Raw genomic sequence first — 18,537 nt, 5'->3', positions numbered from 1 at the left:
TGTGCACAAAATAACTATAGTTTATAATTGAGAAAAACAAAGTGTACAAGTGAAAAAAATTCCATATCAATACGTGGTACACAGTGGGAGATATAGAACGGCCATAATTTTACAGAATTTCATGACCCAAAAAATTTTCAACCCTTTATATTTTCTACCATTTTAGATCTGTGCACAAAATAACTATAGTTTTTAATTGAGAAAAACAAAGTGTATAAGAGAAAAAAATTCCATACCAATACGTGGTTCACAGTGGGAGATATAAAATGGCCATAATTTTACAGAATTTCATGACGCAAAAAATTTTCAACCCTTTATATATTCTACCTTTTTAGATCAGTGCACAAAATAACTATAGTTTATAATTGAGAAAAACAAAGTGTACAAGAGAACAAAATTCCATATCAATACGTGGTACACAGTGGGAGATATAGAACGGCCATAATTTTACAGAATTTCATGACCCAAAAAATTTTCAACCCTTTATATCTTCTACCTTTTTAGATCTGTGCACAAATTAACTATAGTTTATAATTGAGAAAAACAAAGTGTACAAGAGAACGAAATTCCATATCAATACGTGGTACATAGTGGGAGATATAGAACGGCCATAATTTTACAGAATTTCATGACCCAAAAAATTTTCAACCCTTTATATCTTCTACCTTTTTAGATCTGTGCACAAAATTACTATAGTTTATAATTGAGAAAAATAAAGTGTACAAGACAACAAAATTCCATATCATTACGTGGTACACAGTGGGAGATATAGAACGGCCATAATTTTACTGAATTTCATGACCCAAAAAATTTTCAACCCTTTATATCTTCTAACTTTTTAGATCAGTGCACAAAATAACTATAGTTTTTAATTGAGAAAAACAAAGTGTATAAGAGAAAAAAATTCCATACCAATACGTGGTTCACAGTGGGAGATATAAAATGGCCATAATTTTACAGAATTTCATGACGCAAAAAATTTTCAACCCTTTATATATTCTACCTTTTTAGATCAGTGCACAAAATAACTATAGTTTATAATTGAGAAAAACAAAGTGTACAAGAGAACAAAATTCCATATCAATACGTGGTACACAGTGGGAGATATAGAACGGCCATAATTTTACAGAATTTCATGACCCAAAAAATTTTCAACCCTTTATATCTTCTACCTTTTTAGATCTGTGCACAAAATAACTATAGTTTATAATTGAGAAAAACAAAGTGTACAAGAGAACGAAATTCCATATCAATACGTGGTACATAGTGGGAGATATAGAACGGCCATAATTTTACAGAATTTCATGACCCAAAAAATTTTCAACCCTTTATATCTTCTACCTTTTTAGATCTGTGCACAAAATTACTATAGTTTATAATTGAGAAAAATAAAGTGTACAAGACAACAAAATTCCATATCATTACGTGGTACACAGTGGGAGATATAGAACGGCCATAATTTTACTGAATTTCATGACCCAAAAAATTTTCAACCCTTTATATCTTCTAACTTTTTAGATCAGTGCACAAAATAACTATAGTTTTTAATTGAGAAAAACAAAGTGTAAAAGAAAAAAATTCCATACCAACACGTGGTTCCCAGTGGGAGATATAGAACGGCCATAATTTTACAGAATTTCATGACCCAAAAAATTTTCAACCCTTTATATCTTCTACCTTTTTAGATCTGTGCACAAAATTACTATAGTTTATAATTGAGAAAAACAAAGTGTACAAGAGAACAAAATTCCATATCAATACGTGGTACACATTAGGAGATATAGAACGGCCATAATTTTACAGAATTTCATGACCCAAAAAATTTTCAACCCTTTATATCTTCTACCTTTTTAGATCTGTGCACAAAATAACTATAGTTTATAATTGAGAAAAACAAAGTGTACAAGAGAACAAAATTCCATATCAATACGTGGTACACATTAGGAGATATAGAACGGCCATAATTTTACAGAATTTCATGACCCAAAAAATTGTTAACTTTTTATTTCGTCAACCTTTTTAGATCTTTGCACAAAATAACTATAGTTTATAATTGAGAAAAACAAAGTGTACAAGAGAACAAAATTCCATATCAATACGTGGTACACATTAGGAGATATAGAACGGCCATAATTTTACAGAATTTCATGACCCAAAAAATTTTCAACCCTTTATATCTTCTACCTTTTTAGATCTTTGCACAAAATAACTATAGTTTATAATTGAGAAAAACAAAGTGTACAAGAGAACAAAATTCCATATCAATACGTGGTACACATTAGGAGATATAGAACGGCCATAATTTTACAGAATTTAATGACCCAAAAAATTTTCAACCCTTTATATCTTTTACCTTTTTAGATCTTTGCACAAAATAACTATAGTTTATAATTGAGAAAAACAAAGTGTACAAGAGAACAAAATTCCATATCAATACGTGGTACACATTAGGAGATATAGAACGGCCATAATTTTACAGAATTTCATGACCCAAAAAATTTTCAACCCTTTATATCTTCTACCTTTTTAGATCTTTGCACAAAATAACTATAGTTTATAATTGAGAAAAACAAAGTGTACAAGAGAACAAAATTCCATATCAATACGTGGTACATAGTGGGAGATATAGAACGGCCATAATTTTACAGAATTTCATGACCCAAAAAATTTTCAACCCTTTATATCTTCTACGTTTTTAGATCTGTGCACAAAATAACTATAGTTTATAATTGAGAAAAACAAAGTGTACATGTGAACAAAATTCCATATCAATACGTGGTACACAGTGGGAGATATAGAACAGCCATAATTTTACAGAATTTCATGACCCAAAAAATTTTCTACCCTTTATATCTTCTACGTTTTTAGATCTGTTCACAAAATAACTATAGTTTTTAATTGAGAAAAACTAAGTGTATAAGAGAAAAAAATTCCATACCAATACGTGGTTCACAGTGGGAGATATAGAACGGCCATAATTTTACAGAATTTCATGACCCAAAAAAATTTGCAACCCTTTATATCTTCTACATTTATAGATCGGTGTAGAAAATAATTATAGTTTATAATTGAGAAAAACAAAGTGTATAAGGGAAAAAAATTCCATACCAATACGTGATCCAAGTGGGAGATATAGAACGGCCATAATTTTACAGAATTCATGACCCAAAAAATTTTCAACCTTTTATATCAGTGGTTCTTAACCTTTTTATAGACGCGGAACTCAATTATATGTATATATTTTTCTCGCGGAACACTAACATTAAATAATTTAAAATTTGGTATTTAGCAAGAACTTAAAATTAAATTCAAATTAAAAAAAAGGAACAATTTTTTGTTTTCGTATCTTTCCTAAGTTTCTAAATTTCAATACATTTAAAATTGTATTAAATTATAACCGGAACACCGGTTAAGAACCGCTGGTCTAGAGACTCGTAAAGAAGTCCAAGTCTACAAAAATTAACGGAAAAGTATTTATTGAAGACGCTTAGAAAAATGGCTTCGCCAAAACGTGTTTCGAACCACTGGTTGAAAAGCCCTAAAAGTGGATGATTAAATTAGTTTGATTAACGATTGAAATTGAACTAATTCGGTGATATAAAATTAATGTTCACTTTAATTCTCAGATTTAATCATAATTTTTTTAGTTTGATTAAATTAGTTTGATTATCGATTAAATCGGAAATTTAATTGATTAAATAATTGTCATATGATTAAAATTACGATTAAATTCTGATTAAAATTAAAAATAAATTCAATCAATTAAAAATTTTAATCAATTAAATTTAGAGTTTTATTTTTTTTTTAATCAGTGCCCAACTCTGCTCGTAATTAAGTTCCCTAGGTATCCCCAGCCGATTTCTTTTCAGACTTCTGGTTGTGTTCTTTGGTAGTAAAGGTTTAGTTAAAATTGCAGTAAAGGAAACAGAAGAGTGAATGTGAAGTAATGAGTCGTAACTTTTAAACTGAAAGATTTGAATTCTCTTGAGGTTTGGCGTCCATTCAGCAAACTACAAAAACCAATTCTTCACAACATTAAGACTGTGCAAGAATAAATACAGACTTAAGATTTAATATCGATATTTATTTCATAAACGCTTTTTTCTGTTGTAAAAAGCTGGTGAAGTGAAGTGAGGCAGCAGTCAAATCTATTAGCGAGTCAGTTTTCTCTTGAATGAAACAGAGTGTGAGCATGTACGTTTCCGTATTTATTTACCATGTTTAGAGATTTTTGACAGTTGATTTTCATTCTCGGTTTCCTTAACATTGCTGGATGCGTTTTGAGGGAGATGATGCAGTATTTTTAAAGTGATGAGTTCGAAACCTGAAGGTGTACGGAGAGGAAGTCATTGATGGCAAATTTTATATTTGAAGAACTAATAAATATTGATTTGATTGAGACTGTTGTAATAGGCTGCCCTCTGTTCAGTATAATAATGGTAACAGGTTTCATGATGAAATATTTTGGTCAGTTGTTTAGCCACTAGCTGCCGCTAGCGTTTTCTTTATCTCAATTTTCATCCTCTTGGCGTATCGAACACTGGAAGAAAATGTTAATTCTAATATATTTTAAGTAACCTGTCACAAAGTTATTGTCAAAACAATTATTTTCGGATTTTTAGTCCTATGCAGTTATTTCTGCTTTAATAAAGAATTCAGGAGATTGATTTTAGTCTTCTAACAGGTCTAACGGTGTTATTGCCATTGCATACGGTCTCGTGTTTTAATTTTGCCAGGTTTCTTACGTGTTCTGGTAAATGGTCATTTGGTTGCTGTGTTATGGAATAAGAGGAAGACCAGGCAGCGTATTTACTTTATTAAGTCTGATAGTTGAGGTGCCTTAAGTTGTTAATATTATCTTCTATTGTTCTTCAAATGATTGAAGTCTACTCTTTCAGGGATTAAGAGAAAGGGAGAGATTGTGAAGAATAACGACTAAGGTCAGTAAGTCAGCGGAATGGTTAAATCTCCTTTAATTAGAGGCACTGAATCCGTAGTGATTTAGATCCTTTTGAATTCGGACTCGGCCCTTCTGTCAACTTTAGCTAACAGTAGAGCTCGCTGTCAACGGTTCGACTCTAGTGTCATGGTAACCACGTAACCAGAGTGAATCCACCTGCCCACTAGATCATTCTCTAATTTCACTTTATTTTTATTTTTTAAACATTCTACGTATTTTATAATAATTATGGACAAAAACAAATTTTAAAAATTAAAATCATCTTAATAATGTATTCTTTTGTATTCTAATAAAACGAATAATTTACTAAATAATATTCCAATCTACGAATGTTTGTGAAATACGTGATGAGTGTGGGAGGATACCATAATAAACAAGTCAATTTTTGGTTCAGTTATACATTGACCATCAATTTATGTTTGAACTTGTTCATTGCGAGGTTGGAGGTAAAGATAAGAAGATATTATTGCACCAGCCAGTGAGTCAAAGATTAAACTTAAGAGTTTTTTTTGTAAAATTATAAGACAATATTTTAAAAGCTTGATATTCAGTTCTTAATAGATCAATATTTCATTATTTATGAGTTATTTTCAATTTGTTAAATGGTTCAGATTTTTGTAAGGGGAATAATGTTGCTACCCATCTTCGTTTCCCTAACGTATTTCGTTTTAACTATCTTGCATCCATCCTTCTTAGCAAAGTAACTTCAATCTTCTACTGGTCTAGCTGGATAATGACAAAACCGCATTGCTTTAAATCCTGTATTTGAGTGTAGTCTACTTTATATTTTTGTACTTTATTGTTTTTATATTTATTGGAGTAAAATAAAATTAAGGATTTTAGTTTCTGTGAGTTAAAGAATATGGCATTTGCCATTAAGTGGGATCGCTAACTTAAAATGAAATATTTTAAAAAATTGAATGGCATTTGTACGAATTTGAAATTAAAAAACTGCACTTGGGTTACAGTTTAAACAACTTTTTCTGTAAAACTGTTCGGTAGGACAAGGATTGATCGTCAAATACTGCACAAATTTATATTAAGGTAGTGCCTCTTTCAAGATAAAATAAATATTATATTAATTTAATTATGTATTTTTATAGGTAAAAAAAAATTAAAATTGTATTTCTAGTAATCAGCAGGGACCCCTTTTAGAATATTTTTTTCCAGCTGCGTATTACTAACTGCGCAGCTTGATTTGATGTGTTGGGTCTTAGTAACAAGATTCGCCATTTTATAGCGTGGGTTTGGTATTCTACAGCTAGGTTAGTATTATTCAAGTTGCCAGTACATTTTAAATTAATTATAATATTTTTTATTATTGTGTTATTTTTGTTTACACTGAGTTTTGTTAATTGCTTTGTTTTTGAAAATAATACATTAGAAATTTGATATTTCATTAGACTAGTATCCTCTTTCCCAACTGTCATACTATGTAGTAGGAGTCTGTATAAAATAATTACTAAGAATCTTAAAATGAAATTTTTATGTTTGATTTTAAGTAAAGCCAAATTCATCATTTGGTAAGACAAAATAAATGAAGTTAATAGTTTTGTTCTTCTTATTGTTAAGAATTGGTTGACATTGCGAAAGTTTTCTAAATAATAACGAATTGTTATATCAACACTCTGATTAGCTGGTTATAAATAATATGCAGTTTTGTTTCTAGGATGTTTTAGAGTTGGTGAAATTCTCCTTTAGTCCAGATAATCCATATTAATTTATTGTCGGTTATAATTGATTTTGGAGTTGTGAAAGTGCATTAGTATTTGAGCATGTTCTTAATATTCTAGATCACTAATACTTTCCTGGTGTGTGTTTTCAATTGACTATTGGATATGAAAAGGAATCGCTGTTGCGATTCTCTGTGCTCCATTTGCGCAGTTTTAATGTTTTTTAGTAATTGGTTGCTTTTGCAGGAACAGTCAAGATTTTTTTTTTAATGAAATAAGTTTCTTATATTCAAAGAAAAGGGATGTTATAAATTGCAATCTGATTCACAGATAAAACATGCCAGTTAGCAGTGTCGGGACTTTTAAAATTTTTGTTGGCAATCTGCTAGATACAGTGAAGTCGCCAGATATTAAGCCACTTTTTGAAAAATATGGGAAAGTTGTGGAAATTGATGTTGTTAAGAATTATGGATTTGTGGTATGGAAATTTTTATTCTTAATTTTTTACGATATTCAAGATATGCATTTTAATTATAGAAAATTAATGTATTAAAAATGAATAGCACATGGAGAATGAAGAATCTGGTAGGGCTGCCATTCAGAATTTGAACGGATATTTAGTAAACGGACATCCAATGAAAGTTGAAGCTGCTACAAGTCGTAAAGGTCCAAACACACCAACCACAAAAATATTTGTTGGTAATTTGGCTGACAATGTTAAAGCTAATCAAGTGCGAACCCTTTTTTCCAAATATGGCACAGTCGTAGAATGTGATATTGTTCGAAATTACGGTTTCGTTGTAAGTACTTTTAACATACCTATTGCCTAAGTGATGAAACAATGGTATTTATTACTTAACGGTGTTGCAGCATATTGCGTCAGCTGACGTTAATAATGTTATTAAAGAGTTGAATGGTCACGAGTTGGACGGACAGCCTATGAAAGTCCAAGTATCTACAAGCAGAGTTCGTCAGAGACCGGGCATGGGTGATCCAGAACAGTGTTACAGGTATTTTTGGTATTTGAATGCTTTTGTTTGAACATTTCATTGTGATGAATAGTTTATATGTCTTCTAAAATATAATTTTTTATATGAATTTCATTTAAGATGCGGAAGAGGTGGTCATTGGTCCAAGGAATGCCCTAAAGCTGGAGGGTAATTGTTTGTTGGTCAGTTTATCAAGGGTATTTGCTTACTTTTTTCACAATTTTTAATGAAATTAAAATTTTAGTGGTGGCGGACCAGATAGGATGGGCTTCAGGGACAGGATGTTCGGTGGACCTAGAGGGCCTTATACCCCACCACCGCCACCTCCCCAGTTCATGAGAGATCGTATGATGGGTGATCCATTTGGATCAAAAGCTAAGGTACAACCTCAATATTTAAACAGGAACATTGTTAGGTATAAGTGTAGTGTGGTCGGCTCCGTTTGTGTAATAGTGTAGTAATACGTCATCTATAATCTGCTTAAAAAAAAAAATCGCGTTTTTGTTTCTACAATTATCACGCTTGTAAATTATACATTTCTCTACTAAGAGTATAATTAAATGAGTTTAAAACAGATTAATTAAGTAACACATTGACTAACACCTCAGTGCTTGGCTATTCAAAACTATAACGAATCTTCCTAAAACAAATAATCGAAACAAAAGTTTTGTTTTGTTCGTGTAATTCAATTCAATTGTTAGAGAAATTCTAAGATAATAGAAAGTAGTAAAACACATTTAGTACTAACACTTAGGTAATTTTTAAAGTCGGTGTTTTGAGATATTTAAACCAATTTAATTTTGCCCTCAAGTAGAATGAATATTTAGTATTCGGGCTGACTGGTATTATATTTGGAATATTAACCTTTCTCAACTTATAATATCGTCGCTGAAGATGCGGAATGATTTTTGTTTTCATTTCATTCAAGAGTGTCGAATTCGAATACAAAAAATCAGACTTACTATTTCAACCTGCGCAATTATTTGAAAAAATATACATTATAAAGTGCAGTAATGTTGAAATGTCATTGGAATAATATGAGAAATTTACTATTTATAGCTCGTCTAGAAAGAAAACTTACAAATATGTAAATAGAAAATAAGAATACAAAATTGTTAGTGTTGTAGCGAAGGGTGGACAAGCAGCGCAAACGTGGCCGGCTTCATTTAAGCTCTTTTGGGTTGAATATTATTTTTGAATAAGAATCCATGCCTCTAGGAGAATTGTATTATTATGTCCAGGACAGTTACTTCGACAGATACTATGACAGACCGATGGGTAGATTTGAGGATGAGAGAGATTTCGACAGGCGAGGATATCCTCCTCCACCACCAATGCGCGAACCTCCAATGAGATCTCGTGATTTTTTGCCTCCTCCTCCACTTTCCCGTCCCAGAGATATGCCAATGGGTGGTATGGGACGCGGTGGTTTTGATCGATCACCACCAGATTATGGAATGTTCAGTAGGCGGTCACCAGATCCCGGACCACGCTATGGGTGAGTTTTATTTAACACTAAGTACTTGTAGATTTCTGCAAATTTTTGTTTCCTGTTGTCTAATTGTAAAGCATTTTCAGTGTTATATAATTTATATAAATTGTTTATTCTAGCCGTGGCATGTATGATAGCTATAATGATGATGGTTTTAGCGAAGATGTATATGATGTTCCCTCTAGGTAAGTTCTACTTATTTTTAACTGTATCTGCTAGGTGTAGGCTTTTCACCTTTACTTTGCAACAGTTGGATTCTTCATGATATTTATTTTTATATTTTGGAATGTGTAACCACAAACATGAGTGAAGGATGACATCTTTGGCTTACACATGTCATTTATTCAGGTATATTGAGCGAGAAAAAGTTACGTTTGCGAGTTATGTGTGCTTAACATCATCGGTTAGAGCTGAGTCCTTATTTTATGTATTTGTTTCATCTTAGTTCTGGGAGTGAAATAAAGAGTTTTGTTATAATAGAATGCTAATATTCCATTAGCCTTTTTTCTTTTTTTTCGCAGAACTCTAGCCTCTAACAGAAATAGTTTTTAATCCTTAAAACTAATAATCAATTCATCATCCAAGAATTGTTGTGACAGTGCTCCATCATACACCAGGTTTTTGAAAAGTTAAATGACTTCAAAGTATTTTTTCGAGTTGTACTGAATCAGTTGAGACCTTAGGGAAAAGACATAAGTTTGTTCGATTCAGTAGAAGCAACAGTTACATTTAAAGTTGAATGAAATCTTTCATTAATTTTAATCGAGAAGGTACTGTTCAATTAACAAGGCCATTGTAGTTGAGAGGCTCTAAGGCGGAGTATCTGACCACCTCCTGCAAGCTAATGTTTGAGATGGAGTCGGACCATCTGGTCTATCAACATTTGCAACCACTATACTCGTAGATTATCCTTTTAGTGGAGCGTTGTTGGGTCAACACAATTCTAGCTTTGAAACTAAATAATGTCATTGATTTTAAATAAATATTTAATCGTAAATTATTTAATTGGTGGTTTATTTTTTAAATTGTTTTTGTTTGAAATTACTTTCTCAAGAGTTTTTTTTCTTGTAATGGTAAAGTTGTGAGCAAGTTCTTGTAGCTGCAGGTTGTCGATAGCCCATGAAACAAGAAAGATAGCTTACAATAGAGTAGGATCGTTTGATTTTAATTTAAAAATGAGAGGGAAAGGGTATACGGATGGAACGAGGTGTTTAGTTGTGCGTAGTTGGTTATTTCGCACGAAATGGTTTCTCCTGATCTCATGAAGAGCTTTCAGCGTTCTTGAGTTGATAGAAAGTAATTGAAGTTGAGTGCTTTTTAGGAAACTTCTGGGACCATTATTCTGTTAATGCTTTTTCAATTATTACATTTTAGTTAGCTTTAACCCATTTAAGTTCATTACGATTCTATTATTATTATTTTTTAATTTTGATATTTTTTTATTAATTTAAGGCTGAATTTTCTTCTATTTGAGATCTGCCTATAAACACGTATTTATTCAAGATAACTTCTTCCTTTAATTTATTTTAAAGTGTTACTTTTCTTTTTGAGGTTTCAAGTTATTTTATTCATGCTAATTTACTGTTGTCACGTTCAATTACATTTTTCTTATTTTTATTGATGCATTTTATCAAAGCGGTGCGTATTACAAGGTAAAAACGATAAATCTCCATGTTACCTTGTACACTTAACTTTCAATATTTTACCAACAAGAGTTAAGAACTCAACACTTAAAGGTGATCGAGTGGTATACTAGTTCCGCTTCAGCTACAGTTAAGTGTAGAATGTAATAATTGAATACTCTAGGTTGTACTCTGAGAATCTACACTATCAGATCCTACTGTTTAAATAATTTTCTCTCTATACATTGTGCGGAACATTAACTAACTTTACTTATTGCCGTAATTTCCCTTCAAACGACGCTAACTTCTGCAATTTATATGTATTTGATTTTGTAGTTATGGAAATCCAGATGTGATTATTCAAGTTCTTGCACGCTCATACAAAAAAAAAAAAAAAGTAAAATCCAATATTTACTTTACAAGCATACATATATTTTGCAGGTATAATTCAAAAACAAGTTATGTATTATCTTATAGCCGAACGGTAAATTGATTTGTATATTTATACGAGTGATGGTGATTGCCTTATCATTAATGCCTTAAACAAATAAAGTGTCTACAGTTTCAGATCGTTTAAAAGTTAAAAAAATTTCTTTTGTTGTTGATGCCCTTCGTAGTTATATATATATATATATTTTTCGAAAGGAAACAGTTAATTGATCGATGGTTTGGTTTTGTTCAGAATGGGACCTCGTGGTGCGTCACCGCGCCGGTTCGCGCCGTACTGAAGACCTCTCGCAGCGCAACGTGATGGATTCCTCACCATTATTCATTAAATAACTCCCTTTTTCCCTTCTGCCTAAGTCGTTATATAAAGTGTATATTTTTTTTATATATATATCTTATTATACTTGTCTAGTATTGCCCGAGTAACCTTATATAATCTGCTGTTATAATAAAAACTTAGATTTGTGAACTAGTTTGTGGCAGTACAATTTTATGTCTTTGAAATAACGATAATATAATTATCGTGTGGTTTATTTCTGAAATGTCAGTTTTTTTCTTACTCAGTGTTTATATAATTCGGCTATATGTAGGAGACTTGGATTGCTATAAGAATACGAATAATAAATGTATATTCTGATGCTCATATGACTTGTTTGTAAAAGAAATAAATATATGTATTTATATATACATACCTAGAAAAAAAGAAAGAAAAATGAACTATGTTTGTGGAACGGAACGGAACGTACCGTACCACTGGTTGAATCCCTCGTGCCGCTGGAAGTATCTGTATCTCTAGACGAGCATCCGAGTAGGGCGTGTCCGTGTTCCGGTAAATGTCCGGTATACGAACTACCTCCGCGCTCAGTTGCCTCAGGGTGGAGGATATTCCAGCGTATGATCATTCTTAGATAGTTGTAGTGTAAATTAGCGTGAAACATATTTCGTTGAATGTTTTTTCACAAGGGTGTAACAATAGTTGTACGTTCCATGTGGCGTGGTTGTACAGGTCTTGTGTAAACTGTCAATGTGTCACATACTCTGCTTTGTTTTACATCTTACTGTTACAGATTACTGTTATCAATCACATTTATGATTTATATTTTTTAAAGCAAGAGTTTTTACTGCTACTTGCGGCTCAAGAGATTGCTGGTCGCTAACAAGCGCGATTTGTTACATTTCAAGATCATAAATTGAGATTTTTCTGAATTGAGGTGCTTCATTGTTTAGTCACTATGTTAGGTTGCGTTCTCACACAAGAGTATCGTGATACTTTGTTCGTTCTCAATCTGTGTTAATGTGTAACCTAGTCCTTTAAAAAATTAAAAGATCCATTAGAGGAAGGGATTAACGTAAGTTGTAGCACTGTTAGCCGAAGGCCCTAAGTTCAAATCCAAGCGCGCTCCTCTTAGATTTTCTTGTCCTAGAGGCCTCTATCAATCACTGTCCGGTAATGGACTGATTTATATGTGACAAGAGGAGCCGCAATTTCGGTGGCCAACACAGTAGTGGACTGAAGGTAGCTCCGGGCGCACCTCACTTTAGATGTTGATCCTTCCCTAAGTTAAATTTTTCAATTTCAAAAAATCTAAAGCTTAGATGGAGTTGACAAAGATTTTCAGTGAAAAAGTAATTTTTACTTTATTTTAGCTATTTTGTATAGTCTCTTCCTTTCGTATGAAATGTTTTGTGTGATTTGACTTATTTTTGCTCTCGTAATAACTTGTTGGAAATTTAAGAAGTGTTGAATCGAATAATAAAAGTCATAAAAAAATAATTAAGTCAGTACATATTAATTACTTTATAAGAGCTATTGGGGCGGGTGTTGGTCTAATGGTCAAGAGCGTGGCTTTGTAAGTGGGAGATCCCCAGTTCAAATCCCGCGTATGACTACTTTGTTTGTTATAAAATTATTTCTAGTAAAGTACATATGTTTGCTAGTCGCCTCCGTCAACGACACCTAATTGGTAGTTGGACGTTAAACCCCACCTGAAAAAAATAGACTATTACTTTACTTTAGGACTGTTTTATTGAACAATCATATATGTTTTAGCCAGAAAGTATGAACAGCATAATTTATCTCTTAAAATTTAGATTAGTAAAATAAGTATAGATAAAATATTCTAACGTTATTAAATATATATACATATTTTTTTTTGAGGTAGAAGTTGAGTTGTTTTCTTGCCCTTACAGTACCTTTATTTAAACTATTTGGCTTAACAAGAAACATTTACTTTTCAGAATAATCCAAATTCATAGTACAAAATTTGAAATAAATAGTGCTTGTTTTCGCTATTAAGCAGTCAAAGCCAGCAATTTTACCGCTTTTATTAAAAAAGAAAAAGGAGCGCTCCTAATCGGTGTTATAAAATTGTTAAAACGTTTTGAGTGAGAAAACCTTACGCAATGATTTTTGTTTTATAACTTATTTGAAAACCGGCGCGTAGCCGGAAGTCGGAGCTGCGAGCGGTCCCGGGTTTTACTCCCAAGAGTGTCAAAAGGATTTATCATCTCAGCTAATTGAATTGGGAACGTGCAAATATATGCTGATGGTACTTTTCAAACAATTCCAGCTTCGTAATACATCGATACTCCTTATAAAAGATTAGGAATTTATGAGATTTATCACATATAAGTTTAGAGCAGTCAATGATTTGGCGTCTTTAGATAAAATCAAGTGACTACAGGTAAAAAGGACGGTCGATGTTACTACTAAGTAGTATTAATTGAAATAAGCAGCTATTTATTCACCGAAGCACAATTGTGCATTGAAAAATATTGAACTTTTTTAATTGTATTGTTCATATAATTATTATTTTAATTAAGGCGCTTCAACATCTGAGATCATAGCCGGCCGGAGCTTTTTTCAGTGCATTGCTGGCCTCCGGACTTGGAGTTACACTTAACACTATCCATCACCGGATAGTGAGCTGTAACAGGCTCCCAGGGAGACAAATATAAGAGCATGCAGTTGGACTCATGGTCAAACCCGGGATCTCCACGAGGTAGTCTAGTGCACTAACCACTGAGCTAACCCCTTCTTTTTTGTTCATCTTTAAACATTTTTTAATGAATGGTAAAAGTAAATATAAGATCTGTGGACACAATTGTCGTATTAGGACAAGTCAAACGGACGAAACCCGATGCAGATTCAACAACCACATACTTCCGTTTCAACTAAAGTTCCCTCAGAAAAGGATTAGATGGTGTTAGTATATTATTGTTTTATTTTTCCCAACTTTTATGCTCACATTTGCAATTAACTGTTTAGCGTGTGTAAATTATGTAAACTTACTTAGGCTAGATTCTGGATTAAGACTTTAGTTTTATTATTTATTTTGAATTTACCAGTTAGTAAAACCTTTTGGCATGTATTAGCTTGAACTCGCAGGGTCCTGTGCCCAGTTTTGCAATTTGAAATGGGAAGAAATTAGCGTTTGCAATATGGCGTTATCTCTGGAATAATGATGGGTAAGACGATCCGTGAAGAGAATTGCCTATAAAGGGTCAAGAGTTTTAAAGCGTTCGTTCGTGAAAATATGTAGGAATGTTCTTTTAATTTTTTTTTTTTTTTTTAATTTTTTAAATTAATTTTGAATTATAAAGTTATTACAAAAAGTAGTAAAAATATATTTATATCGTTGCAAATATTTACAGGAACGTTTCTTTTATGTTAACTGTAGAATAGATACTGTGGTACATCATACAAGAAAAGATAGCCCTTTAAAATTAATTTCTTCTTTTAAAAGAGCTGAGAGAAGGAAGTTATAAATTTCGTGTAGCCTTCATTTTATGTAATTAAAGTTGCTATTGGCCTTTTTATAATAATTGAACAATGTTAGATGCTTAATAGAAATCAAATTCTATTTTAATGTTCAATTAAATGTATTTTGTGTATTTTAAAAAGTGGTCTATGAAATTCGACGAATTATATTTTTTCGCAATCGTAAAAAATAAACTATAATCTTATTATGAAATGTAGCAACAAAGTCCTTAAAATAAATATATATATATATATTTTTTCTGTTTGCCGTCAATTTTGTTTCTTTAAAAATGTAATACATGTTGAAAAACATTTAGTGTTATATCCTAATAGATTATTTTAATAACAAAAGTTCATTCAGATTACAAATGGTCTGGATTTTCACTACTCCCTACATTCATAAATGAGGTAAATGAGGGACCTGTGGAATATTTTTTGGAATGATAGAAAGAAAAATCCAAAATATTAAAAGAGTCAAGAGGCCCTCTGCTGCAGTTTAGTTCCAGTACTTGGTAGTCCTTATTTGGCTGTCATGTATGACTTGAATCAACACGAGCGCCATGACTCGGTTTTGTCCTTTGTATCGTTTAGCGATTTAATATTTGGATACAGTATTAATTCACAAAGTCGAACCACCCTAAACAATTATTAATGTTAATGTTAATTAACTTAATGGTTTTTTAAATGCAGGTATAGCCGGCGAAAGAGAGTATCATAATGTTGATAAAACAATTAATTAATGACAATTTATCTTAAATTGAATACCAAACTTTTAAATTAATTGCAAAAAATATGTGGAGAAGTTTCTGAATGTAGGAAACTTATATAAATATAATAAGTGACAATGAAATTTGTTCTGTGGATTTGATTAGATGGGGGTTGGCCAGAAAACCTACGCCACTGCGTCCAAAGGTTCTACCCACTCACTAGTTAGAGCACATCTTCGAGACTTGTCTACTTAACTAGAATTAGAAGTCAAGGTGAGGGGCTCCTAGGCAAAATAATATGGAATGGATAATCTATCTCTGAATAGCCGACTCCTGAGCTATTCCTGTCCCAATACGTGCATTGCAGCTTCCTCTTCTTTCTCACTGAGTCTGCCCTGCTCAGGCTGCCCTCTGCAAGGCCCATGCGATGCACTGTTTATTTCTTCTACAATGACCCTCTTAGGAGGAGCATGAATTTTTTTGAAGACATAGGTAATTATAAAAAAAACTAAAAGTATTAATCAGTATCATTAGAATTTGCTAAATTAAAAGTGAATCTATGTTTTTAAATTCCACTTGTTCAGTTTTATTGTAATTTTAATTTGGGATGTAATCATCAATATTACGCTGATCTGATGATACCAAGCATGAATAGCAACATAATGCTGCCATTAATAAATAAATAATAATATGTATAATAACTTCACTTGGAAAATAAAACACAAGCGTCAGCCTAATGTTTTGTCCCACAAAATGGAGTTTCTGCAAAATCTTTGTGAGCGATCCAAAGTCCAAAATGCCTAATTTAAAAGTTTTTCATAATGAAATTTTACGTTTTCTGTTATTAAATAGTTGAATGGACGAACTATATACTCCTCCATCTATTAGTATTAAGCGGGTGCAAGAAATTATTACGAAGGGAGCAAGTTTTTAAGAATACCTCTCCCATAAATTGAACAGAGACCATATGAAGAAAAATTATATGCAGATGCATTTTTTAATAATACCTTATGAGGAACTTGTGTTTTATTGGCGTCTAGACCTATCGGAGATGTAATTTGGCTGTCCTGAAAGCAATGCCAACGCGTAGATGGGTGGGAACTAAGGTAAAGCCCTATTTTTCCATAAGAAGTTAAAAATTAAGGAAGATTGAAGTTGGGAGGTGCTGCAAATCTTGAAGGTATTCTTCAAAGAGTCGACTTCAGCCGTACAAACACTACATTCTTATAAGAATTTATATTCTCTTCGAGTTCTGACAAAACGAACCGCAGCTATCCACCTGCAATCCAATGCATGTGTTCTCTCAGTCTGCCCTTAAGGATGCTTCTGGAATCCGAAGCCTTCTGGCTCAGTTGGAATAGTTCCGCATATAACAGGCCAGTCATTGGCTACTAAATTTTTTGTAACACTGCCATGTTTTGATGACTTCTTACCAGCTTTAGATTTTCTCCAAAATCAATTTTTGATGCATCGGTAGTTTTAGTTGTACCTTCCATTAACTTGAGAAGTATGATTGCTTATCACCCCGCCCTTCCTGGGTATGGCTAGTTTTCACACAGTTTTTACTGCTGGCAAGCCAAATCTGTCGTTAGCAATAACTAAAACAAAATAAAATACACACACACACACACACACACACACACACATATATATATATATATATATAGCCCCAAGTATATATATACGTATATATAAAACTGCTCCACAAAAAAAGAGGCGCACTTTGAAAGATTGGTTTATTTTTTTTTAAAAAGTAACTTTCTACTCTTTGGTTTATTTATATAACCAAATATGACAAGTGTAAAGATATGGGAGGGTTAAAATGAAATAAAATTGATATAAAAGCTGAAATACGACAAGATCTCAAATGCAAACTTCTAAACATGTTGCTACAGTAGAGATCTGATTCTCCCTATGCAAATTATATGGGGAAGTAGATGATACAAATTTTAATATTTGCGATTTTATAATTTAATAAATTGTAGTATTAAATGTCTCCCCAAGTATCTTCAAAAAATTAAAGGTTAGCTACAGAGAAAGTTAGAACTTCCTTGATTTGAAAATATTGAAATCCCTTCCTCTATGCAATGCTTTTACATCCGATAAAATTGGAGTTTTCTTGTTTGAAAGAAGGCCAAATTTAGAATAGCCTGTCTGTCGTAAAATATCTTGATGTAAAATGTTTACTTCTTTTCCATAATATATTCTGATGATTAAGGTAGTCACATTAACTATATTGGAAATTAAATGTAATGGTTAATGGCAGCTCAAACAAATGCACAACCTTTAAATGTTCAACTATTCTTACAGTAACTGCCGTTTTATGATTTCTTTTTTTTTTTCAGCTTCACGAACAACGTTCAGGAGGTGTGTATGCATTTTTTTTTTATAAGTATTTATGTATTATATTTTTATTATAAATTTATTTTATTTATAAATATTATGTATATTGACATGAACATATTGCATGTATAAGTTGCATGAGAAATGGAAAAATTAGTAATTAGGAATAATTTCGATTCTTTCTTAATGTATTTATTATTGTGCGCCAACAAGTGAGTATTGTTTTTAAATAAATTTTGTTATTTAACCCTGTCTCTTTCATTTTGACCGTTATTACCATTTTATACCACGAAGAAGAAAACGTTTCTAACAAAAATAAAACTAGAAAAAAAAAATTGATACTCCTTTTACAAAAGTTATTTTTCTCTTAATAAATAGTTTATACAATAATAATTAAAACAATTACATTAAGTGAATATTCAAATTAATAAATTTCAAAAGGTTTTATTTCACTAATGGATCGTTTATTACTGCGCTCTTAATCTTACCCATAACGACCTATTTGCTACGACATTCAGATGAAAGTATTATGACCTGATGTAAT

General features: G+C 31.9%; 1 protein-coding gene across 10 annotated transcripts; it reads left to right on the top strand.

Annotated features, from left to right (window-relative positions):
• Positions 1 to 5,416: 5,416 nt before the first annotated feature.
• On the top strand, positions 5,417 to 18,240 carry LOC141451886 (RNA-binding protein lark-like). 10 transcript variants are annotated; one of them, XR_012457162.1, is made up of 11 exons: positions 6,075 to 6,225; positions 6,964 to 7,111; positions 7,197 to 7,433; positions 7,504 to 7,643; positions 7,743 to 7,790; positions 7,867 to 8,002; positions 8,864 to 9,120; positions 9,234 to 9,299; positions 14,007 to 14,185; positions 15,816 to 16,142; positions 17,996 to 18,240. XR_012457162.1 is itself a non-coding variant. In XM_074123662.1 (9 exons), the coding sequence occupies exons 2-9, from the start codon at positions 6,971 to 6,973 to the stop codon at positions 15,871 to 15,873; spliced, it is 1,083 nt and encodes a 360-aa protein (XP_073979763.1). In that variant the 5' UTR covers positions 6,075 to 6,225; positions 6,964 to 6,970; the 3' UTR covers positions 15,874 to 18,240. The 10 variants fall into 10 exon arrangements, 4 of the variants coding, with proteins under 4 accessions (XP_073979763.1, XP_073979765.1, XP_073979764.1 ...); XR_012457161.1 differs by having other exon boundaries at positions 14,007 to 14,388; XR_012457160.1 differs by lacking the exons at positions 6,075 to 6,225; positions 14,007 to 14,185 and adding an exon at positions 5,417 to 5,438.
• Positions 18,241 to 18,537: the final 297 nt, after the last annotated feature.

The sequence above is a fragment of the Rhodnius prolixus genome, unplaced genomic scaffold, assembly GCF_049639745.1.
Source record: "Rhodnius prolixus isolate KJV_2025 unplaced genomic scaffold, Rpr scaffold_14, whole genome shotgun sequence".
Lineage (NCBI taxonomy): Eukaryota > Metazoa > Arthropoda > Insecta > Hemiptera > Reduviidae > Rhodnius > Rhodnius prolixus.
Note: the sequence above shows the minus strand (reverse complement) of the source record. Positions and strands in the feature narration are given on the sequence as shown.

Excerpts from the sequence above, each read along its gene's own strand:
- LOC141451886 (XM_074123662.1), top strand. The coding sequence starts at position 6,971 with ATGCCAGTTAGCAGTGTCGGGACTTTTAAAATTTTTGTTGGCAATCTG. Across the intron at positions 7,434-7,503 it reads TTCGAAATTACGGTTTCGTT|CATATTGCGTCAGCTGACGT; the intron begins GTAAGTACTTTT and ends ACGGTGTTGCAG. Across the intron at positions 8,003-8,863 it reads CATTTGGATCAAAAGCTAAG|GACAGTTACTTCGACAGATA; the intron begins GTACAACCTCAA and ends TATTATGTCCAG.